Source organism: Tamandua tetradactyla, chromosome 7, assembly GCF_023851605.1.
Source record: "Tamandua tetradactyla isolate mTamTet1 chromosome 7, mTamTet1.pri, whole genome shotgun sequence".
Taxonomy (NCBI): Eukaryota; Metazoa; Chordata; class Mammalia; order Pilosa; family Myrmecophagidae; genus Tamandua; species Tamandua tetradactyla.
In genome coordinates, this window is record NC_135333.1 from 34,924,872 (window position 1) to 34,949,362 (window position 24,491).

General features: G+C 39.9%; 1 protein-coding gene across 2 annotated transcripts in view; it reads left to right on the forward strand.

Moving 5' to 3' along the window:
- The window catches only part of MEI1 (meiotic double-stranded break formation protein 1), a 211,447-nt gene that overhangs the window by 81,576 nt on the left and 105,380 nt on the right, over positions 1 to 24,491 (forward strand). For both annotated transcript variants that reach the window (XM_077169009.1, XM_077169010.1), the window contains exons 12-16: positions 15,694 to 15,808; positions 16,653 to 16,744; positions 17,530 to 17,671; positions 19,397 to 19,508; positions 23,511 to 23,571. In XM_077169009.1, the coding sequence (XP_077025124.1) occupies positions 15,694 to 15,808; positions 16,653 to 16,744; positions 17,530 to 17,671; positions 19,397 to 19,508; positions 23,511 to 23,571 (522 nt within the window). The remainder of the gene's footprint in view (positions 1 to 15,693; positions 15,809 to 16,652; positions 16,745 to 17,529; positions 17,672 to 19,396; positions 19,509 to 23,510; positions 23,572 to 24,491) is intronic.

Consider the following 24,491-nt stretch of genomic DNA (forward strand, 5'->3'; position numbering starts at 1 on the left):
CATGAACACGGTATGTCTTTCCATTTATTTAGGTCTTCTGTGATTTATTTTAGCAATTTCTTATAGTTTTCTTTATGTAGGTCTTTTGTATCCTTAGTTAAATTTGTTCCAAAATATTTTATTCTTTTGGTTGCAATTGTAAATGTAATATTTTTCTTGATTTTCCCCTCAGATTGTTCATGAGTAGTGTATAGAAACACTACAGATTTTTGAGTGTTGGTCTTGTAACCTGCCACTTTGCTGTACTCATTTATTAGCTCTAGTAGCTTTGCTGTGAATTTTTGGGGGGTTTTGACAGATAGTATCATATCATCTGCAAACAGTGAGAGTTTTACTTCCTGCTTTCCAATTTTGATGTCTTGTATTTCTTTTTCTTGTCTAATTTCTCTGGCTAGATCTTCCAATACAAGATTAAGTAACAATGGTGACAGTGGACATCCTCGTCTTGTTCCTGATCTTAGGTGGAAAGTTTTCAGTCTTCGCCCATTGAGGATGATGTTAGCTGTGGGTTTTTCATATATTCCCTTTATCATGTTGAGGAAGTTCCCTTCTATTTCCATCCTTTGAAGTGTTTTCAACAAGAAAGGATGTTGAATTTTGTCAAATGCCTTTTCTGCATCAATCGAGATGAGCATGTGGTTTTTCTGCTTTGATTTGTTGATATGATGTATTACATTAATTGCCTATCTTATATTGAGCCATCCTTGCATATCTGGGATGAATCCTACTTGGTCATGGTGTATAATTCTTTTAATGTACTGCTGGATTCAATTTACAAGAATATTGCTGAGGATTTTTGCATCTGTATTCATTAGAGAGATTGGCCTGTAGTTTTCTTTTCTTGTAGTATCTTTGTCTGGCTTTGGTATGAGGGTGATGATGCCTTCATAGAATGAATTAGGTAGCCTTCCCTCCTCTTTGTTTTTTTGAAGAGTTCGAGCAGGATTGGTACTAATTCTTTCTTGAATGTTTGGTAGAATTCACATGTGAAGCTATCTAGTCCTGGACTTTTCTTTTTTGGGAGCTTCTTAATGACTAATTCAATTTCTTTACTTGTTTGTTGATTGGTTTGTTGAGGTCATCTGTTTCTTCTCGAGTCAGTGTTGGTTGCTCATGCCTTTCTAAGAAGTTGTCCATTTCGTCTATATTGTCTCGTTTATTAGCATAAAGTTGTTCATAGTATCCTCTCATTACCTTCTTTATTTCTGCGGTGTCAGTGGTTATATCTCCTCTTGATTTCTGATTTTATTTATTTGCATCCTCTCTCAACCTTGCTAAGGGTCCATCAATTTGATTGATTTTCTCAAAGAACAGCTTCTGGTTTTCTCGATTTTCTCGATTGTTTTCATGTTCTCAATTTCATTTATTTCTGCTCTAATCTTCATTACTTCTTCTTTTTGCTTGCTTTGGGGCAAGAACTTTCTCTAGTTCATCCAACTGAACAGTTAATTCCTCAATTTTTCCCTTTCTTCTTTTTTGATATAGGCATTTACGGCAGTAAACTTCCCTCTTACTGCCTTTGCTGCATCCCATAAATTTTGATACGTTGTGTTTTCATTTTCATGTGCCTCGAGATATTTACTGATTTCTCTTGTAATTTCTTCCTTGACCCACTGGTTGTTTAAGAGTGTGTTGTTGAGCTTCCATATATTTGTGAATTTTCTGGCCCTCTGCTCGTTACTGACTTCCAACTTCATTCCTTTATGATCTGAGGAAGCGTTTTGTATGATTTCAATCTTTTAAATTTATTGAGACTTGCTTTGTGACCTAGCATATGGTCTATCCTTGAGGATGATCCATGAGCACTAGAGAAAAAGGCATATCCTGCTGTTGTGGAGTGTAATGTTCTATAACTACCTGGTAAGTCTCGTTTGTTTATTGTATTATTCAAATTCTCTGTTTCTTTATTGATCCTCTGTCTAGGCGTTCTGTCCATTGATGAGAGCAGAGAATTGAAGTCTCCAACTATTATGGTAGATGTGTCTATTTCTCTTTTCAGTGTTTGCCTCGTGTATTTTGGGGCACTCTGGCTCGGTGCATAAATATTTATGATTGTTATGTCTTCTTGTTGAATTGTTCCTTTTATTAATACATAGTGTCCTTCTTTGTCTCTCTTAATTGTTTTACATTTGAAGTCTAATTTGTTGGATATTAGTATAGCTACTCCTGCTCTGACTGTTGTTTGCATGAAATATCTTTTCCCAGACTTTCACTTTCAACCTATGTTTGTTCTTGGGTCTAAAATGAGTCTCCTGTAGACAGCATATAGATGGGTCCTGTTTTTTAATCCATTCTGCCAGTCTATGTCTTTTGACTGGGGAGTTTAATCCATTAACATTTAGCATTATTGCTGTAAGAGCAGTACTTTCTTCTACCATTTTGCCTTTTGGGTTTTATATGTCATATCTACTTTTTCTCTCTTTTTACCTTTACTCATAATCTTCATTTCTACACTCTTCTCCACACTCGTCTCTGCTGTCTTTCCTATCTGTGTCTAGTGATCCCTTAAGTATTTCTTGCACAGCCGGTCTCTTGGTCACAAATTGTCTCAGTGATTTTTTCATCTGAAAATGTTTTAATTTTCCCCTCTTTTTTTTATTAACATGGGCAGGCACCGGGAAATGAACCCAGGTCTCTAGCATGGCAGGTGAGAACTCTGCCACTGAGCCGTTGTTGTTCACCCTCTCCATCATTTTTTTTTTTTACAGGTTTGTTCTCAATTCTTTTTTTAAAATTTATTTATTGATTAAAAAAAGAAACAAAATAAAACAACAACATAATCAGTAATTTATAATATCATCACTTAGTTGCATATTCATCATTTTTTAGAACATTTGCATTAATTCAGAAAAAGAAATAAAAAGACAATAGAAAAAGAAATAAAACGAACACAGGAAAGCAAAAAAAAAAAAAGACTATACCTACCAAACCCCTTACCCCTTGCTGTCACTGATCACTAGCATTTAAACCAAATTTATTTTAGCATTTGTTCCCCCTATTATTTATTTTTATTCCATATGTTCTACTCCTTTGTTGACAAGGTAGATAAAAGGAGCATCAGACACAAGGTTTTCACAATCACACAGTCACATTGTGACAGCTGTATCATTATTCAATCATCCTCAAGAAACATGGCTACTGGAACACAGCTCTACATTTTCAGGCAGTTCCCTCCAGCCTCTCCATAACATCTTGAATAACAAGATGATATCTACTTGATGCATAAGAGTAACCTCCAGGATAACCTCTCGACTCTGTTTGGAATCTCTCAGCCATTGACACTTTGTCTCATTTCCCTCTTCCCCCTTTTGGTCGAGAAGGTTTTCTCAATCCCTTGATGCTAAGTCTCAGCTCATTCTAGGGTTTTTCTCAATCCCTTGATGCTGAGTCTCCATTCATTCCAAGATCTCTGTCCCATGTTGCCAGGAAGGTCCACACCCCTGGGAATCATGTCCCACGTAGAGAGGGGTAGGGTGGTGAGGCTGCTCGTTGTGTTGGCTGGAGAGAGGGGCCATATCTGAGCAACAAAAGAGGCTCTCTTGGGGGTGACTCTTAGGCCTAAATTTTAAGTAGACTTGACCTATCCTTTGCAGGGCTACGTTTCATATGAACAACCCCCAAGACTGGGGACTCTGCCTATAGCTTTGATTGTCCACACTGCTTGTGAGACTATCAAGATTTCAACTTGGGGAAGTTGAATTTCTCCCCGTTCTCACCGCTCCCCAAGGGGCGCTTTGCAGATACTTTCCCACTCACTGATCGAATCACTCTGGGATTCATCAGGGCATCACTCTGGACAAACCAGCAAAATCTCATGTCCTACCTGAGATTCCAAGTACTTATGGCGTTCAGTCAAACTATCTACGTAAGTTATATTAGGAAATGCACCAGTCAAAATATAAATTTTGTAACAAACATTTTTTGCTTTAGTCTCACACATAAGGTGACATTTTAAAATATTAATTACCATCTATTTTCAGTACCCTGAAATAATGACATTCCTTTGTTCTTCCTCATGCAAAAACACTTTTAAAATTGTACCTTGTACATTTCACTATTATTATACACTCTATGCATTCCTAGATTATACCATCTCAATCTTTAACATCTGTCTTTCTTTCTGATTTCATTTATGTCCCCAGCCCTCCTTCCTCTATCATTCTCACATGCAGCTTCATTCAGTGTCTTAACATTATTACATTACAGTTAAGTAGTATTGTGCTGTCCATTTCTGAGTTTTTGTATCCAGTCTTGTTGCACAGTCTGTATCCCTTCAGCTCCAATTACCTAATATCTTACCCTATTTCTATCTCCTGATGGTCTCTGTTACGAACAAAATATTCCAAGTTTATTCAGTAATGTCAGTTCATATCAATGAGACCATACAGTATTTGTCCTTTAGTTTTTGGCTAGTCGCACTCAGCATAATGTTCTCAAGGTCCATCCATGTTGTTACATAAGTCATAAGTTTATTCTGTCTTAAAGCTGCATAATATTCCATCGTATGTATATTACCACAGTTTGTTTAGCCACTTGTCTGTTGATGGACATTTTGGCTGTTTCCATCTCCTTGCAATTGTAAATAATGCTGCTATAAACATTGGTGTGCAAATGTCCGTTTGTGTCTTTGCCCTTATGTCCTCTGGGTAGATACCTAGCAATGGTATTGCTGGGTCATATGGCAATTCTATATTCAGCTTTTTGAGGAACCGCCAAACTGCCTTCCACAGTGGTTGCACCATTTGACATTCCCACCAACAGTGAATAAGTGTCCCTCTTTCTCCACATCCTCTCCAGCACTTGTCATTTTCTGTTTTGTTGATAATGGCCATTCTGGTGGGTGTGAGATGATATCTCATTGTGGTTTTGATTTGCATTTCTCTAATGGCCAGGGACGTTGAACATCTCTTCATGTGCCTTTTGGCCATTTGTATTTCCTCTTCTGAGAGGTGTCTGTTCAAGTCTTTTTCCCATTTTGTAATTGGATTGGCTGTCTTTTTGTCGTTGAGTTGAACAATCTTTTTATATATTCTGGATAATAGACCTTTATCTGATATGTCGTTTCCAAATATTTTCTCCCATTGTGTACACTGTCTTTTTACTTTCTTGATGAAGTTCTTTGATGCACAAAAGTGTTTAATTTTGAGGAGCTCCCATTTCTTTCTTTCTTTCTTCAGTGCTCTTGCTCTAGGTGTAAGGTCTATAAAACCACCTCCAATTATAAGATTTATAAGATATTTCCCTACATTTTCCTCTGTTTTATGTCTTAGAACTGAATTTTAGATCTTTGATCCTTTTTGAGTTAACTTTTGTATAGGGTGTGAGATATGGGTCCTCTTTCATTCTTTTGCATATGGATATCCAGTTCTCTAGGCACCATTTATTGAAGAGACTGTTCTGTCCCAGGTGAGTTGGCTTGACTGCCTTATCAAAGATCAAATGTCCGTAGATGAGAGGGTCTATATCTGAACACTCTATTCTATTCCATTGGTCCATATATCTATCTTGATGCCAGTACCATGCTGTTTTGACCACTGTGGCTTCATAATATGCCTTAAAGTCAGGCAGCATGAGACCTCCAGCTTCGTTTTTTTTCCTCAAGATACTTTTAGCAATTGGGGCATCCTGTCTTTCCAGATAAATTTGCTTATTGGTTTTTCTGTTTCTGAAAAGTAAGTTGTTGGGATTTAACTGGTATTGTGTTGAATCTGTAAATCAATTTAGGTAGAATTGAATCTTAACTATATTTAGTCTTCCAATCCATGAACACAGTATGCCCTTCCATCTATTTAGGTCTTCTGTGATTTCTTTTTAACATTTTTTGTAGTTTTCTTTATATAGGTCTTTTGTCTCTTTAGTTAAATTTATTCCTAAGTATTTTATTCTTTTAGTTGCAATTGTAAATGGAATTCATTTCTTGATTTCCTCCTCAGATTGTTCATTACTAGTGTATAGAAACACTACAGATTTTTGAATGTTGATCTTGTAACCTGACACTTTGCTGTACTCGTTTATTAATTCTAGTAGTTTTGCTGTGGATTCTTCAGGGTTTTCGACATATAGTATCATATCATCTGCAAACAGTGATAGTTTTACTTCTTCCTTTCCAATTTTGATGCTTTGTATTTCTTTTTCTTGTCTAATTGCTCTGGCTAGAACTTCCAACACAATGTTGAATAATAGTGGTGATAATGGACATCCTTGTCTTGTTCCTGATCTTAGAGGGAAAGTTTTCAGTTTTTCCCCATTGAGGACGATATTAGCTGTGGAATTTTCATATATTCCCTCTATCATTTTAAGGAAGTTCCCTTGTATTCCTATCCTTTGAAATGTTTTCTACAGGAAAGGATGTTGAATTTTGTCAAATGCCTTCTCTGCATCAATTGAGATGATCATGTGATTTTTCTGCTTTGATTTGTTGATATGGCGTATTACATTAATTGATTTTCTTATGTTGAACCATCCTTGCATACCTGGGATGAATCCTACTTGGTCATGATGTATAATTCTTTTAATGTGTTGCTGGATTCGATTTGCTAGAATTTTTTTGAGGATTTTTGCATCTATATTCATTAGAGAGATTGGTCTGTAGTTTTCTTTTTTTGTAATATCTTTGCCTGGTTTTGGTATGAGGGTGATGTTGGCTTCATAGAATGAATTAGGTAGCTTTCCCTCCACTTCAATTTTTTTTTAAGAATTTGAGCAGGGTTGGTACTAATTCCTTCTGGAATGTTTGATAGAATTCACATGTGAAGCCGTCTGGTCCTGGACTTTTCTTTTTGGGCAGCTTTTTAATGACTGATTCAATTTCTTTGCTTGTGATTGGTTTGTTGAGGTCATCTATTTCTTCTTGAGTCAAAGTTGGTTGTTCATGCCTTTCTAGGAATTTGTCCATTTCATCTACATTGTTGTGTTTATTGGCATAAAGTTGTTCATAGTATCCTTTTATTACCTCCTTTATTTCTGTGGGGTCAGTGGTTATGTCTCCTCTTCCATTTCTGATCTTATTTATTTGCGCCCTCTCTCTTCTTCTTTTTGTCAATCTTGCTAAGGGCCCTTCAATCTTATTGATTTTCTCATAGAACCAACTTCTGGTTTTATTGATTTTCTCAATTGTTTTCATGTTCTCAATTTCATTTATTTCTGCTCTAATCTTTGTTATTTCTTTCCTTTTGCTTGGTTTGGGGTTAGTTTGCTGTTCTTTCTCCCGTTCTTCCAAGTGGACAGTTAATTCCTGTTTTTTTGCCCTTTCTTCTTTTTTGATATAGGCATTTAGGGCAATAAATTTCCCTCCTAGCACTGCCTTTGCTGCATCCCATAAGTTTTGATATGTTGTGTTTTCATTTTCATTTGCCTCGAGATATTTGCTGATTTCTCTTGTAATTTCTTCCTTGACCCACTGGTTGTTTAAGAGTGTGTTGTTGAGCCTCCACGTATTTGTGAATTTTCTGGCGCTCTACCTATGATTGATTTCTGACTTAATTCCTTATGATTTGAGAAAGTGTTTTGTATGATTTCAATCTTTTAAAATTTGTTGACACTTGCTTTGTGACCCAGCATATGGTCTGTCTTTGAGAATGATCCATGGGCACTTGAGAAAAATGTGTATACTGCTGTTGTGGGGTGTAATGTCCTATAAATGTCTGTTAAATCTAGCTCATTTATTGTAATATTCAAATTCTCTGTTTCTTTATTGATCCTCTGTCTAAATGTTCTGTCCATCGATGAGAGCGGGGAATTGAAATCTCCAACTGTTATGGTAGATGTGTCTGTTTCCCTTTTCATTGTTTGCAGTGTTTGCCTCATGTATTTTGGGGCATTCTGGTTTGGTGCATAAATATTTATGATTGTTATGTCTTCATGTTGAATTGTTCCTTTTATTAGTACATAGTATCCTTCTTTGTCTCTTTTAACTGTTTTACATTTGAAGTCTAATTTGTTGGATATTAGTATAGCTACTCCTGCTCTTTTCTGGTTGTTATTTGCATGGAATATCTTTTCCCAACCTTTCACTTTCAACCTATGTTTATCTTTGGGTCTAAGATGTGTTTCCTGTAGACAGCATATAGAAGGATCCTGCTTTTTAATCCATTCTACCAGTCTATGTCTTTTGACTGGGGAGTTCAATCCATTAACATTTAGTGTTATTGCTGTTTGGGTAGTACTTTCCGCTACCATTTTGCCTTGTGTATTTTATATGTCATATCTAATTTTCCTTCTTTCTACACTCTTCTCCACATCTCTCTCTTCTGTCTTTTTGTATCTGTCTCTAGTGCTCCCTTTAGTATTTCTTGCAGAGCTGGTCTCTTGGGCACAAATTTTCTCAGTGATTTTTTTGTCTAAAAATGTTTTAATTTCTCCCTCAAATTTGAAGGACAATTTTGCTGGATATAGAATTCTTGGTTGGCAGTTTTTCTCTTTTAGTAATTTAAATATATCATCCCACTGTCTTCTCACTGCCATGGTTTCTGCTGAGAAATCTATACATAGTCTTATTGGGTTTCCCTTGTATGTGTTCTATTGCTTTTCTCTTGCTGCTTTCAAGATCCTCTCTTTCTCTTTGACCTCTGACATTCTGACTAGTAAGTGTCTTGGAGAACGTCTATTTGGATCTATTCTCTTTGGGATGTGTTGCTCTTCTTGGATCTGTAATTTTAGGTCTTTCATAAGAGTTGGGAAATTTTCAGTGATAATTTCTTCCATTAGTTTTTCTCCTCCTTTTCCCTTCTCTTCTCCTTCCGGGACACCCACAACATGTATATTTGTGCACTTCATATTATCATTCAGTTCCCTGAGTCCCTGCTCATATTTTTCCTTTTTTTCCCTATAGTTTCTGTATCTTGTCAGATTTCAGATGTTCTGTCCTCCAGTTCACTAATCCTAACTTCTGTCTCTTGAAATCTACCATTTAGGTTTCCATTGTTTTTTTTCATGTCTTCTACTGTGCCTTTCATCCCCATAAGTTCTGTGATTTGTTTTTTCAGACTTCCCATTTCTTCTTTTTGTTCATTCCTTGCCTTCTTCATATCTTCCCTCAATTCATTGATTTGGTTTTTGATGAGGTTTTCCATGTCTATTCATACATTCTCAATTAGTTGTTTCAGCTCTTGTATCTCATTTGAACTATTGGTTTGTTCCTTTGACTGGGCCGTATCTTCAATTTTCCTGGTATGATTTATTATTTTTTGCTGGCATCTAGACATTTAACTACCTTAATTAGTTTATTCTGGAGATTGCTTTCACTTCTCTTACCTAGGGTTTTCTTGCTAGATGAATTTGTTGTCTCTCTGTTTTTTGACCTTCAGTTCAGCTTTTTCCGGATTTCTAGCTTAGGTTTTGTTTAACAGAGGATAATTTTTCAGTTCTTGTTTTCTTGTTTTTTGCCCTGCTTGTATGGTGTCTTTTCCCTCCCCACCCTTAGGAGGGTCTTTGTAGGTATTATAGACTCCAGCTGGGTTTTCTCGGACTAAACTGGCCTCCTGTCAGGGGGAAGGGGTCTCCTGCATCAGTTTTCCCTGAGGGTGAGACCCAGCAGGTTAAAAGACTTTCCTGTGAAGTCTCTGGGCTGTTTTTCTTATCCTGCCCAGTATGTGGCGTGTCTGCCTGCAGGTCGCACCAGCAAAAGATGTTGTGGCACTTTTAACTTTGGAAGTCTCTCCCTGGTGGGGGCGTGGTGGAGATGGAGGAGACGTTGTAGGCTGGTTTTAATGGCTTCAAATTGCCAAGCACTGGGGTCTGAATTCCTTGAGAGAGGGATTCCACCTGAGTTGGGCTTCACCCCTCCCCTGGGGAAGGCGCAGGTGGGAGACAGCCCTGAAAGCAGCCTGTTTCTGCCTATGCCTGGGGCAGTTGCAGCCTGAGAAGTCCCGCCCCTGAATCCAGAGGCTGCCAAGTCTCCATAGAAACACAGCCACTAAAACCTCTGTTTCCTCCCCCTTTCCTCTTTTTCTGTGAGCCCAATGAGCGAACTCCGCTTGATCAGGTTTAGAGTTTCTTTCCTTTCCCTCTGGGAAGCCGCCTGTGGGAGAGGGGCGCCGGCTGCCGCTGCTTGGGGTACTCACGGTTTTGGGGAGGCTTGCAGCTGGTCCAGCTGGTCCAGACTCGGGTACGCTGTGTGTCCAGTCACTGACTTGGCTCCAGGCGCTGTTCTGTACTGTTTCTGGTTATTTAGTAGTTGTTCTGGAGGATGAACTAATATGCGCACATTGCTAAGCCGCCATCTTGACTCCCTCATTGTTTTTTCATGTGAGTATCCCATTCTGTCCTTCATTTTTGAAGGACAATTTTACTGGATATAGAATTCTTGGTTGGCTGTTTTTCTCTTTTAGAATCTTGAATATATCATACCACTGTCTTCTTGCCTCTATGGTTTCTACTGTGAAGCCTACTTATAGTCTTATTGGGCTTCCCTTGTATGTGATGGATTGCTTTTCTCTTGCTGCTTTCAAAATTCCCTCTTTTTCTTTCTCTTTGACATCTGAAATTCTGATTAGTAAGTGTCTTGAAGTATGTCTATTTGGATCTATTCTGTTTGGGGTACACTGCACTTCTTGGATCTGTAATTTTAAGTCTTTCATAAGGGTTGGGAAATTTTTAGTGATAATTTCCTCCATTAACATTTCTCCTCCTTTTCCCTTCTTTTCTCCTCTGGGACTCTTACGACATGTATGTTTGTGTGCTTCATGTTGTCATTCAATTCCCTGAGTCCCTGCTCATATATTTCTTTTCTTTTTCCTATATTTTCTTTTGTGTGTCAGATTTCAGATATCCCATCCTCCAGTTCACCAATCCTTTCTTCTGTCTCTTGAAATCTAGCATTGTAGGTTTCCATTGCTTTTTTTTTTCATTTGTTCAGCTGTGCCTTTCCTTCCCAGAAGTTCTATGATTTGATTTCTGAGACTTTTGATTTCTGCTTTTTGTTCACCCATTGCATTCTTTATATCTTCTCTCAGTTCTTTGATTTGAGTTTTGATGAGATATTCCATATCTGTTCAAATATCCTGAATTAATTGTTTCAACTCCTGTATCGCATTTGAGTAGCTGGTTTGTTCTTATGACTGGGCCATGTCTCTTCAGTTTTCCTAGGATGATTCATTATTTTTTGCTGGCACCTAGGTGTTTTATTTCCTTAATTAGTTTATTCTGGAGATTATTTTCACTCTTTTACCTAGGATTTTCTTGCTGGATAGTTTTGTTCTCTATCTGTTTGACATTCAGTTCAGCTTATTCTAGACCTCTAGCATAGGTTTTGTTTAATGGATCATAATTTTTCAGTTCTTGTTTTCTTGTTTCTTGCCCTGCCTGTATTGTGCCTTTTTTGTTTGGTTGTTTTTTCCTTTGGAGGGTCTACTTAGGTATTATCGACTCCAGTCACATTTTCCCAGACCAGACTGGCCTCCTCTCAGGAGGAAAGAGTCATTTGCATCAGTTTTCCCTGAGGGTGAGACCCAGCAGGTTGACAGCCTGCTATGAAGCCTCTGGACTCTGTGTTTTTCCTATCCTGCCCAGTCTGTGGTGCTTGTCTGCCTACGGGTCCCACCAGCATATAGTGATGTGGTACCTTTAACTTCGGTGGACTCTTCCTGCTGGGGGTGTGGTTGAGACAGAGGAGAGGTTGTAGGCTGTCTTTAATTGCTTCAGTTTTCCAGTCCCTGGGATCTGAATTCCTTAGGGGAGGGATTCCACCTGAGCTGGGTCCCACCCTCTCTCCACAGGAAGGCACAGCTTCCAGGGAATTACCTCCTTTCACCTAACCAGCCTCTTTGTCTCTCAGACAAACTTAATTCTGCCCTTGTCTGGGGCATTTGAGAAGCCTTGCTGTTGTTTCTAAAGAGCAGTTAAGCAGTAGAAAGACAGAAGAAAAAAAATCTTTTTAAGAGCTTAATTTGTTACATTGGTATTTTGCTTTATGTATGTCCAAGTCCTATGTGCCCCCTCCTTTTCTTTTAGGGCCCAGACCTTTCCAAGTATTTTGTGCTGTCTAATAAAAAAACCCTGTTTTTTGTCCCCCCTGTCAGCCCTGTCCTCTCTGTGCAGATACTAGTAACTTTAGCTTTTATTCAAGGCTTAGCCGAGCTGGGGGCCTATTTTTAGTAGTCAGAATTTGTTAATTAATTCCATAATTGGAACTTGGTTGAGCTCAGCCCCTTTCTATTAGTAAAGTCTCTTTCCTTTCCCCTCTGGGAACCAGCCGTGGGGGGATGGGTGCCAACCTCTGTGGCTTGGGGGACTCACGGTTCTGGGTGGGATCACAGCCAGTCCACCTTGTCCTGACTGGTGTACGCTGTGTGTCCGGTCACTAATGTGGCCCCAGCAGTTGTTCTCTACTGTTTCTGGCTATTTACTACCTGCTCTGGGGGATGAACTAAATTCCAAACCTCACTAAGCTGCCATCTTGGAACCTCCTCTTCAACATTGGTTTTTATAAACCTTATAAATCTCTGTTTATCTGAAGAATGAAAATGGAGGGTGTCATGAGAGAAATTTTCTGCCATGATATCTGCAATAGGATTTATCTGCAAGTAACAGATAATCTGGAGTACAAGGCCTTAAGCAAGGCTAAAGTTTATTTTTCTTCACAAAAAAACTGGCTAGATTATCCACAGTAGTATGTGACTCCACAGTCATCTGGAAGCCATGATTCATATCCCTTCTAGTTTGTTGCTTCACCATCATTGATACCTAACTTCCACTTAATGGTCCAAAATGTGGTTATTGCTCCAACAATCATATCTGCATATCAGCAGCAAGAAGGAGAAAATGGAAGGCTAAGAGAATACCTTCTATCTTTAAAGAATACTCACAAGAGACGATACTTCCAAAACTTAGTTACATAGCTGTATCTCACTGTAAGGGAAGCTGGGAAATGTAGTTTATTCCAGATGGCTGTGTGTTCAGGTAATAGTAATAAGGTTGTAGAAGAAAGGGAAAATGTATGTTGGAGGCCATCCAGAACTTTTCCTCAAGTAAAATGGCATTCTGGATGCCAAAATGTGGTGATGGCCTCCATTTCACCTGTGTGATAGGGGTGGCTCTCTAACTGTGGGAAACAAATTGCAGTGCCTAGGAATATTCCTGGTATCTAAGAGACCTCTGATTGACTTTGTTCCTCCCTAGATTTGGATTTTCAAGTATGGGACATGAACCCAGAGGAGTGGGTTCTCCCATACAGAACGGCAGTCTCCCAGGAGGTTGGTGCTATGGAGAACCAGTAACTTTCAGGAGGTAGTATTTGAGCAGGGCCATCAGAGATGAGAGAGATTTAGAATTGTGAAAGGACTATGTTTAGCAAAGCACGTAGGTGGGAAAGTATACTGAGGGCACAGTCGGCAGATTGGCCCGCAGGTTGGGTGAAGGGGTGCAGTGGGTGGAGAAGCTGGAAATCTGGTTAGGTCAGAATTGTGGCAAGCCATGGGTAGAAGGCAGGCTATTCATCCTTGGATGATTTTACTTTTTACTTTAATTTTCCAGAATGCTTACTGAGGTGGTCCCTCCTAGATGCAATGGTTTAGAAAGTCTCTGGGAAGTTTGATTGGAAGGAAGAATGAAGAATGAGAACTGATGAAAATAATTTAAGCATGATGGAGCTCTAGGGCCTTATAGTCAGTATGGAGGAGAAACAGAGTTTTTAGAAGTGATGAAAAGGGGAGATACATTTGACTGAGAGCGCTTTAAAAAGTCCAACAAATTATGTTCAGTGTTTGGAAAAGGCCTAGGGATGAGAGTTAGCATAAGTTTTTCCTTAATTACTGTACTAGGTTGAATAGTCTTCCCTCACTTTCCGCCTTGCATCTGTGAATGTAATCGTATTTGGAAATTGGGTCTTTGCAGATGTAATTAGTTAAAATGAAGTCATACTGGATTAGGGTGAGCCCTAAACTCAATGACTAATGTCCTTATAAGGAGAGGGAGATTTGGGCATACAGAGATATAGACACATGCAAAAGGAAGAGAGCTCTGTGAAAACAGACAGAGATTGGAATGATGCAGCTGCAAACCAAGGAATAACAAAGATTGCTGGCTACCACCAGAAGCTAGGAAGAGGCAGGGAAGAACTCTTCTCTAGAACCTTTGGAGGGAATGTGGCCTTGCTGACATCTTGATTTCTGACCTCTAGCCTCTAGAACTATGAGAGAATAAATGGCTTAAACCTGTTGTTTTAAGCCATCCAGTTTGTGGTAATTTGTGAGGACAGCCCTAGGCTATTAATACAGCTACCTTATACCCTGTCAATTATTCATTCATTCAACATCTTTTTTATTTAGCATCAATTTACAATGCATCTAGCTCTCTGTTTAGGTAAAGTGTTGGAGTTCACAATTAAATTAATGACTATTGACACATCTGAATCTGTAGAATATGAGAGTTCAAAGAGGCCCTGAATGTTAACTGTTCACATTTATTCCTCATTTGTAAAGATTGAATCTCCCGAAGTAGTTTTCCAGTCTCTGTTTATAATATCCAAGAATGGGGATCTCATTTCTTTCTGGACTGTCTACTTTACCTCTGTGGAGTTTTTGACTCTTAGAAAGTTCTTCCCTACGCTAAAATAACTTCTAGGTACTGATATCATTTACCTGTTGATCCTGGATTTATCATTGAGGTAAAAGAGAGCAAGTCTGATCTCTCTTCCCAGGACAGCTTATCACTTTGAGAACAGAGGCCGTATGTATCTCTTGACACACCTTCAGTTCTAGATAGTAATTCATTCACCAAGAGGCCCTTTTCAGTGAGAAAACCCTCTGTATCCTTAATAACAACAATAATAATCATAGCTGCCATTTATGAGGACTTATTATGTGTTAAGTGTCTTGCTAATTGCAGGAAATACATTATCTAATTTGATTTTCAGCATAAGTCTAGGAGGAGAGAACTATTAACCCTTGCTTAATAGATGAGGAAACTGAGGATTTGAGGGGATAAGGAGTGTGCACAAAGCTGTGCAGTTAGATAAGCGTTAGAGCAAGAATTTTCACTGGATTAGAGCCCCCAGGCCTAATCCAGTGAAATATAACATACATACAAAACATACATACATACATATATTTATTGTGAAATATAACATACATACAAAAAATGATAAATTTCAAAGTACATTGTAACAAATAGTTACAGAACAGATTTCAGAGTTTGGTGTGGGTTACAATTACATAATTTTAAGTTTTTCCTTCTAGTTGCTCCAAGACACTGGAGACTAAAAGAAATATCAGTTTACTGATTCAGCATTCACACTCATTTGTTCAATCCTATCTTTTCTGTTATAGCCCCATCTTCTCCTTTGATCTTTCTCCTAGTCTTTAGGGCTATTTGAACTATGCCCATTCTAATTTTTTCATGTTGGAAAGGGCTGTCAATAATATGGGATGGGGGATGGAACCAGTTGATGTTCTGAAGAGGTTGGCCCCACTGGATTTCAGAACTTATCTGGCCTAGGAACCCATCTGGAGGTTGTAGGTTTCTGGAAAGTAATCATTGTGCATGGAACTTTTGTAGCGTCTCAGAGCCTTAGGTGTTCTTTAGGGTTGATGGGAATGATTTTGGTTGGGGCTGGCAAACCATGATAAATAGCAGTATCTAGCTGAAGTTTATGTAAGAGTAGTCTCCAAGAGTAGCCTCTCGACTCTGTTTGAACTCTCCCAGTCACTGATACCTTATTTTGTTACCCTAAGTCTGCTTTTGTCTCTCTGGATATAGGAAGGACCATCAGAGCTCTCCACCAGTGCAGTACAAGGAGCTACAGGATTTGCTTAAAACCATGCTGGGCCGGTGTGCAGATCTTTCTGAGATCCCGCTGAACAGAAGGCCCCTGGTCAGTGCACCATAGACATCTCCTTCTGGACATCATGCTGTAATGTGCTTTTAGAAGGATAATTAATCCATTACCTTACCTCTAGATGCTACTTTATAGCTTTTTCTTATATATACATACATACAGTGAGATATTATTTTTTTTAAATGCAGAACTGTGAGGCTCAAGGATTATTATCCTCATTTTTACAGATGAGGACATTGGGGCCAGAAGGTTTGAATACTTCTTAAAATAATTTTTCTCCAAGGTCTAAAACTAGCAAATACCTGAGCCTGAATCGTAAAATCCCAGCGTGTTTATTCCAAAGCCTACACACTTTGTCTTTCTATATCATCCAAGCAGGTATTGTAGGTTCACAAAGTCATTTGAGGCTGGACTCACTAGAATCTTAGAATCTGACCGATGTCCAATGTGTTGTAATTGGTTGACGTTTAATGGTCCGTGGACTTGAGATATCAGAAAAAGTACTGCCTGTGCGAATTCTGATTTGTATCTCAGGGTTAATTTTGGAAACTAAGCTCTTCACGCCTGATGGGGTGGGCTTACTTGTGTTTTGAAGCAGCTAATATAAGCATTAGTAGCCAGCCAGGCTAATGCCCCATCAGTCTGTGACTGAGCTTTCTACCTCTAAGACCAAGAGTCAGTGATGTGGTTCACAGGGAGACAGGTGGTTATAGATTTCCCCCCTACCACTTTTTAAAGGAGTTGTTAGATGGCTAGATCCCCTGAAAAGTGTGAAGTGTATGGGAGTGTTGGAGGAAGAGGTCTGTGGTCTTCCAAGTACAGACGTGGAAACAGTGTAAGTCTTTGACCAACAGGTTCCTTTCTCTCCTCCTTCCTTCAGGGCCATGCTTCCAATAGAGATTCAGAGAAGGCCATTCTGCGACGGGGAAAGTTCCTCCTGAGCACGCTGGAGGGATTTCGAAATGCCTGCAGGTGAGGGGCCCTCTTTGGTCTGAGGCAGCAGCCTGGGATGGGATTCAGACAAAGGATGAGGAACAAGAAGCAGCAGTTGATTTCATATTTTCTGTCTGCATGGTGAGATGGCTTTGGCTAGAAAAGTGGAGTTAGGGCTGGAGGTGTAGTGGAAGAGGTTTCAGAGCTGGTAGTTAGTAGGTAGGAAGTTTCTGAAGTTTCCCTCCTAGTGAAGTCTTTGCCACTGTGCAGTGAAGCTGCATCTCATTCAGTTTTGTTCTCTACCCCTCCCACAACTAATGTAGCACTAGGTGTTCCTGCCTGCTTATTGAATTAAGCCAGCTCAAATTAACAAATGTTTGTTGTGTCTACTGTGTGCCAGGTCTGGTGCTAGACAGGGGAGATGGAACATTAAGTAAGAATGGCTGCTGCCCACAAGGAGGTCACAGTCTCTTGGAGAAGAGAAACTTGTGTGTGTATTTGTGGAACTCAGGATACCAAGAACTCAGGGAAGACATTCTAGGTAGAGAGAACAGTACATGCAAAGGCAAAGAGGTGTGAAGCAGTGAACAGCCTGATGTGTTTAGGGAAATCTACATAGGAAGGCTGAGGAATGAGGGGATGGGGAGTGTGAAATTGGAGAGGGTATCAAGGACCAAGTCTGCCTCTCATTGGGGGTCCCTTGAATTTTCCCCAGATCTGATCATGAGCATACTTTCCCTGGACCCTCAGCTTAGGCATCCCCTAGGAGGGTGCTTCTGTGCTGCTTAAGTGATAATGGACGTACTCATGCCTTGATTTCTCAGGTTGGCTTTGGAATTCCAGAGTGAGCCTTCAGCCCAGCAGAATCCATTCACAGCTCCCAGCGCTGAGAATGAAGACACTTTGGGGGCCTTCTCAGAATTTCTTCTCAGTGCCTGTGACTCCCTATGTATCCCTATGGTGATGGTGGGTTCCCTTGAACTCTGGCAGCATGAGGTTTGGGGAAGAGAAAATAGAAGGGCAAACCAGGCTGAGAGGTGCAGGACAGCGACTGATGCATTTGACCTTCTAAGGGGCTTAGCAGTGTCAGCTTTTCTTTGGTTTTAAAATAAAGTATAGTTTTTCATTATAAAACAAATATTTTTTTATTACTTAAGAAAAAACAGAATGCAGGAATAATAAAATAATAAAGAGATAATATATATGGAGCAATAAGTGCCTTATATTATTACCTAATTTAATCCTTCCAAAGATCCTGTGAGATGGTTACCCTAATTCTCCCCAATTTATAGATGAAGAAACTGAAAATCACAGAGGTTGTCATATTCTGAGAGTTACAGAGTAAGCCCATGGTGGTGCTGGGATTTGAACCCAAACATATTTTTCTACTTAGTAAAGAACAGCAGTGGGTGTTTGCAATAGAAGCTTTACTAAGGGATGTGTATTTTCTCTAAAATGAGGATGTCCACTTTGAAGAAAGACCTGCTTGGAAAGATGGAGGTCGTAAGAGGAGCAGGGTCCAGAGCCATTGACTTTCTGGGTGTCCTTGGGTGAATCCTCTTCTGCTTGATCCTGTAAGGAGTCCCTGTTAGCCAAAGAAGGGTACCTCTTAAATGCCTCCTGGGAACAGTAGGTGGCAGCAGGGAGTCATCCGTTGGCTCTGCCAGGAGAGAGCCTCTTCTCGAAGGAGCCATTGATCATGCACACCAGGGTCTGTGAGTACTGCAGGTAACATTCAAGGGGACTAGGCTGCAGTCTGGAATCATGCTCTGACAGTAAGGCTTGGGCAACTCATGCTGCTTCTCTCCCAGATTGATTGTTAGTGTGAGGTGGGACCATAGAATTATTATATTATTCCTACTTTCTGTATTTTTGTAATTTTTCTTTAATAAGTGTATATTACTTTAATAATTAAAAAACACGACAACTTGATTTAAAAACCAGAAGAAAACTGGTTACAAGAACCATGCCTCAGAAGACCCTGCAATTTACAGCTGAGGGAAATGAGACTCAGAGAGGAGGGCACATGGCAACTTTGTGCAGAGCTTGAACTAGAACCCAAGTTTTGTTTTTTTTAAATTTTTTTTATTAATCAAAAAAAAGAAAAGAAATTAACACAACATTTAGAAATCATTCCATTCTACACATGCACTCAGTAATTCTTAGTATCATCACATAGATGTATGATCATCATTTCTTAGTACATTTGCATCGATTTAGGAAAAGAACTAGCAAAACAGCAGAAAAATAGAACCCAAGTTTTGATGCCCGGTCCAGAACTCTGTACTATGGCTATGTTCAAGGCCATGTTCATGAAGGCAATTTGTAAACTCTACTATTATTACTATTATTATGCTGATAGAAACATGAGTATCACTCTGTGTTATAGCTTAGAAAGCACTTTTACATACCAATCTTCATTTGTTTATGGGAGATAGGTCTTTTTATTCCTATTTTACTCCTGAGAATAGAGGTCCAGGGAGGTAAAGTGTCTTACACAATTATTTAAGTAACAGATCCAAGTCTTGGATCTAGATTTGTGACTTCAGGTTCCCTAGCTTTTCTTGTGTTCCTCAAATGTAAGGGTTTATTCTGCTGTTGCTAGATTTGATGCTAGTTTTTCTCATGCTTTTTCTTCTTCAAAGAGCCTCAGTCTTAGTAGGCTGTGCTCTCCCTCCTGGTTTTTTGCAGAGGCACTTGGAGCAGGCTACCCACCCAGCCTTGATGGAAGTTTTTATCTCAATTCTACACAGCCTCTTTGTCATCGTTCCGCACATGAAGGAAAAGTTCTCCAAGAAGCTTGGTAGGCAGTGGGAAGTGTGGCAGTTGGGTGTGGAGGCAGGCAATTTAGGCTGCTCAGAGTACTGAGAGAGCACAAACTGTGAGCAGGGAAGTTTATTTGTCATTTAGAATCTATATCCATTCTTTGCCCAGTATTTAGTAGGAGGAAATATCATCCAGCTATCAGAAGTCATTAAAGGCAGTTCTCAAATTTATTGTTGTTTCTCTGAGAATATCAAGGAGGTTCCAGTTCAGAGCCCACAATAAGTCCCCTTCTTCATTCCTTTCATATTTCTATCCCTCAGACCTTGCATCCCTGACATCTGAACACTGAATGCCAGAAGGAACCCCTAGTCATTGTGACAATTTAAAAATGTCCCCATATACTTCCAAATGCCTTCTAGTAGAGTGGTGGCACTCTATTTGAGAGCTGCTGTCTAACTTGGTCCTGAAATTTCTTCCCAAAACTGAACCCAAGTGGCTCTTGACTCTTTCAACTTTCTCCATGCCGTCCTGGGCCTATTTGTTTTCTTCTCTGACTAGTCATTCTTTCTCTCTCAATTGTAAATCATCTGCCTTTCCCACTTTTCTGGTTTTCATCCTGTAAGTATATTAGGCTGCAAAATCAGCCCCACAATTGGAGTTTTTCTCCCTTATCTTCTTTAGAAAGTGGGGTTGATGGTGGGACTAGAGAGGAGAAATAGGCAAAACCGAGGGGGAGAAAAGAAAAGGGAGTAATAACTAATAGCTGATATTTAGTGAGTTCTTATTATGTGAGAAATACTGTTCTAAGTTTAAGCTTTACGTGTATTAATTCACTTAACCCTCAGAAAAACCTTAGCAAGTATGTACTGTGATTATCTTCATTTTACTGATGTACAAATGGAAAGTCAAAGAGGTGAATAACTTGTCCAAGATCACACAGTACGGGGTGTGCCCAGGATTCAAATCTAGGGAAATCTGGCACTGTAGGGGCTTTTAAAATCCGCGCTATGTTTTCCTCTTATCATAATGATTTAATGTCTTTTTTTTTTATTTCTACCTCACAGCACACAGAGAGAGATAGCCAGGGCTCAGTCACCCAGGACCATGTAAAGAGTTTGGATTTTATCTCAGAGCTTTGAAAGTCTTGCAACAGGATAGTGAGTGCTTAGATTTATGTTTTAGAAAGATTGTTCTTGGAGCTGTGGAGTCCGTGAGTTAGAACTTCTAAGTTTAGTAACTCAGGTTGATAATAGAAACTAAAGTAGTTTAGTTGGGGAGTTGGAGCAACTGGATGTAGGGCACAAGGGAGAAAAACAGTTGGGATCATACCTTGGTTTTTGGATGCCAACTAGGTGATAGTTGTGTTTTCATTGAGAGGGTGCTCAGTGGATGAGAATCTGCTTTGGGGTGGCAGTAGAGGATGTGGTCAGGTTGGGTCACGTTGAGTGAGAGATGCCTGTGAGACGTCCCAGTGGACATGTTAGGTGGGTAATTGACCATGAATCTGAGGTCAAATTTTCCTTTATCTTGCTTAGAAAATTAGGGCTATGGTGGGAATAGAGAGGACTAGACAGAACTAGATGGGGAGAGGAGGTAAAGGTAATAATAACTAATAGCTGACATTTATTGAGTTCTTACTATGTGAGAGATACTGTTCTAAGTGATTCACATGTATCAATTCATTTAACCCTCAGAAAAATGCTGGTAAGTGTGTACTATAATTATCTTCATTTTACTGTTGCGCAAATGGAAACTAAGAGAGCTTGAGTAACTTGTCTAAGATTGCACAGTTCAGGGTGTTCCCAGGATATGAGCTTTAGATATAAACATAGAGTCTTCAGGGTCCAGCCAATTATTTATCAGATATTCATAATGTCCTGCTCTATGCAAGGCACTGTCCTAGGGCTGAGGATATAGCAGTGAATAATGAAATACCTTGTCCTTGTAGGATTGACCCTTTAGGGGGTGAGGAAGGTGAGATTCCTAAAAGATAAATGTGTGAAATGAAATGAGGAAAGGGGCCAGGACAAAATAAAGAGCAATATTCCTGGTCAGAAGGAGGGGAGATCTCTAAAGGATATGGTAAAGAGTAGTTGGAGGGATAGGAAGAAAACCAGGAGAGACTGATATTAGGGAAGCCAAATGTAGAGGTTTTGTGGAGGAGGAAATGGACCAAATCGATCCTAGAGATCGAGTAAGGTAATGACCAAAAAATGTCCTTTGGACCTGGCATCATGGAAGCTGTTGGTGACTTTGGCAAGGGCAGATTCTGTGAAGCATTGGGATAGAAACCTAATTGCAGTGGATAGAAAATTGGGTGTGAGATGAGGCAGTGGAGAGTTATAGGCCACTCTTTTGATATGTGAGAAGGAGGTGAGAAATAGGAATATAGCTGGAGGAAGAAATGGAGTTAGGAAAGATTTTTCTACCCCTTAGATTGGAAACACTTATCCTGACTAGGAGAGAGGGAGACCCTCTCCCTCCTTAGCAGAGCAAGGTCCTTGGGAAGGAGAGGGGCCAGAATCCAAAGCTCAGGGGAAGGAGGAGCTTGCCTTTTGCAGTTGTCTGGAGATTTTATTTGTGATATTGAGGGGTTTCTGATAGATGGTCTGGGACATCCTGAAGCAGTCCCTTGGCTCAGTTTAGAGGGATCTTTGATCTCTTCAGGAAGAGAGGAGAGTACAGGTAACCCATAGGAAGCTATTCACGTAGAAAGTGTGAGTGGGAGCTTCTAGGAAAACATGGCAGACTGTGTGGAAGGGGAAAAGACCTCTGTTGTTAGCAGATCTGGACTGGAATTCTTAAACCATCTTTTTATGTTGGGCAATTTAATTTTTCTTATCTCCAATGTCCTTATCTAGAAAGTGATGATGATAATGAGGATTAAATAGGATCTACTACCACCCCTCATTGTGACAATTTACATGTGCTTCTTACCTTTATTCCATCCACTTTTCCTGCCTACCATACTTCAGAATCCAAGAGGATCCAATCTTAGGGTGCTGGATGAAATGTAGCTGTCTGGGGGGCTTGTGGTGGGGAACAGGGATTTCGAAAAAGGCTGTGAACAGGGAGATTTATGCAGCTTGAAGCCAGGAAGAGCAAAATCAGGAGCCCAACCTGCAAGAAAGAAGAGGAAACCTGGCACTGCCAGTCAATTGGGGGCAAAGACCTGGAGTAGGGGAGGCTGTGAGACTTTGGGTCCCTGCAAGACTGGGACAAGAAGGGACCCTTCTAGGACGCAAGCTGGGAACCCTCCCTGGGAAGTCCATAAGTCCAGAATTTCTGTGAAACTCTGAGGGATTAATTCCTTGGCAGGTGCTTTGGCTCTTAGCATAGAGTACAGATTATTACTAAACCTGGAGCTGGTGAAGAGGGAATTTCTGAGATCCTCCTTGCCTAGAATCATGCTTTTACAGGGGGCAAGCATAGGGAAGACAGATGTCTGTTGGTGGGCTGCCTTTGGGGGACTAGAAAGAGCTAGGCAGTGCAGGGGCTCAGGCTAAAGTCACCAGCTAATGCCGAAGCTATTACTGAATGCAAATCTGAGAAATAGTCCTTCCCCATGGGCAGTTCAGAGATAGGGATAAAGCAGGGACCATCTTCTATTATTTCTGAATCTGAAACTGAACTATTTACTGCAAAGGTGTAAGACGGGATAAAAAGAAGTAGATGTATCCTTCCTAGGTCCTTGTCAAATATACTAGACTATTGTGGAAGTTAATTCAGAAAGGAAGAAGATGAAAATTTATTCCGAATCCAAATCTGAGCCAAGTACTTGTTAGATGTTCTACATATATGTCTCTCTTAGCTTTACAATAACCTGTGAGGTAGCTGTCATTGCATCCATTTTACAGATGCCAAAGTTGAGTCTCAAAGCAGTTAAATAACTTTTCCAGAGTCACAGTACTAGATAATGGTGGAACAAAATTTGAACCTAGGGCTACATGTCTCCAAATCCCTTTAGTACCACCCAAGCTTGGGAATCTCTGTAACAGCTCTGGTTTAAACTGTTTTTTTCCTTCTCATTTCTCCTAAGCTGCCTCATCCTTTATACAACTCACCCTGGAGCTGAAGGCCAGATTCTGCAGGGGCGTGAGGTATGTTTGATCCCAGGAAAAATTGAGTGGCCAAGGGGCCAACATCCTTCTTGAATGGACAAATGGAAATTTCTGACTGGAGTATTTTAGCCCTAGGACTGTGAAAAAACTGACATAGTATCAACATTTGATGGGGCAAGCCCAGCTTGCTGCTGGAGGTTGTATTTAGTCTGTCCTTGTTAGGCTCTCATTCATGTGACACTTGGGTGGACACTCTGTCACATCACATGTGAGGGGCACTTAGAGATCATTTGTCTAACCCCTCATTTTACAAGTGGGGAAATGAGATACCCAGAGGGAAAGGAATAGACCCAAGGCTGTGCAATCAGCAGCAGAATAAGATTACACACAGCTTTCTTGCTTCCTACTCAAGTGCTTGTTCCATTCTTCCATCCTTGTACCAGGCTGTCTTTTGTTTGTCTCCTAATAGCAGCTCCCAAGGTACAGTATCCATCAAGAGAGACATGTTCTAGTTGCTGTCAGCCCAGCAATTTCTGAGGAGAAACACTTGCTCTGGCCTGTTAGTTTTCTAGAGCAGCCTTCTCTACTGTCCCATTTATAATTTGCCTCCTGTCTCTGCATTTAATAGGCAGATTCCATTTGTTACTGCTCTGAGCCCACAAGAAAAATATGGTGTAGTGTCTAGGTCTCTTTCACTACCTCTGAATAGAATACCCAAGTTTCAGGAGAAAATGTAGGGAACCATCTGGATTGACAGGTTCAAAGTAAAAATTTTGGATGTTTGTACTATTCTTTACCCATCTTGGTTTCAACTTCTTCCTTCTTTCTAGACTCTTATAGCCATTTCCCTGCCCAGGGACACTTTTTTGTTTTGTTAAGTGGAGTTTAGCAGCCCTCCTTGATTTATTTTTTCGGTACATTTTTAGTGAGTACCTTAATAGGCCAAGTGCCTCAGTTAT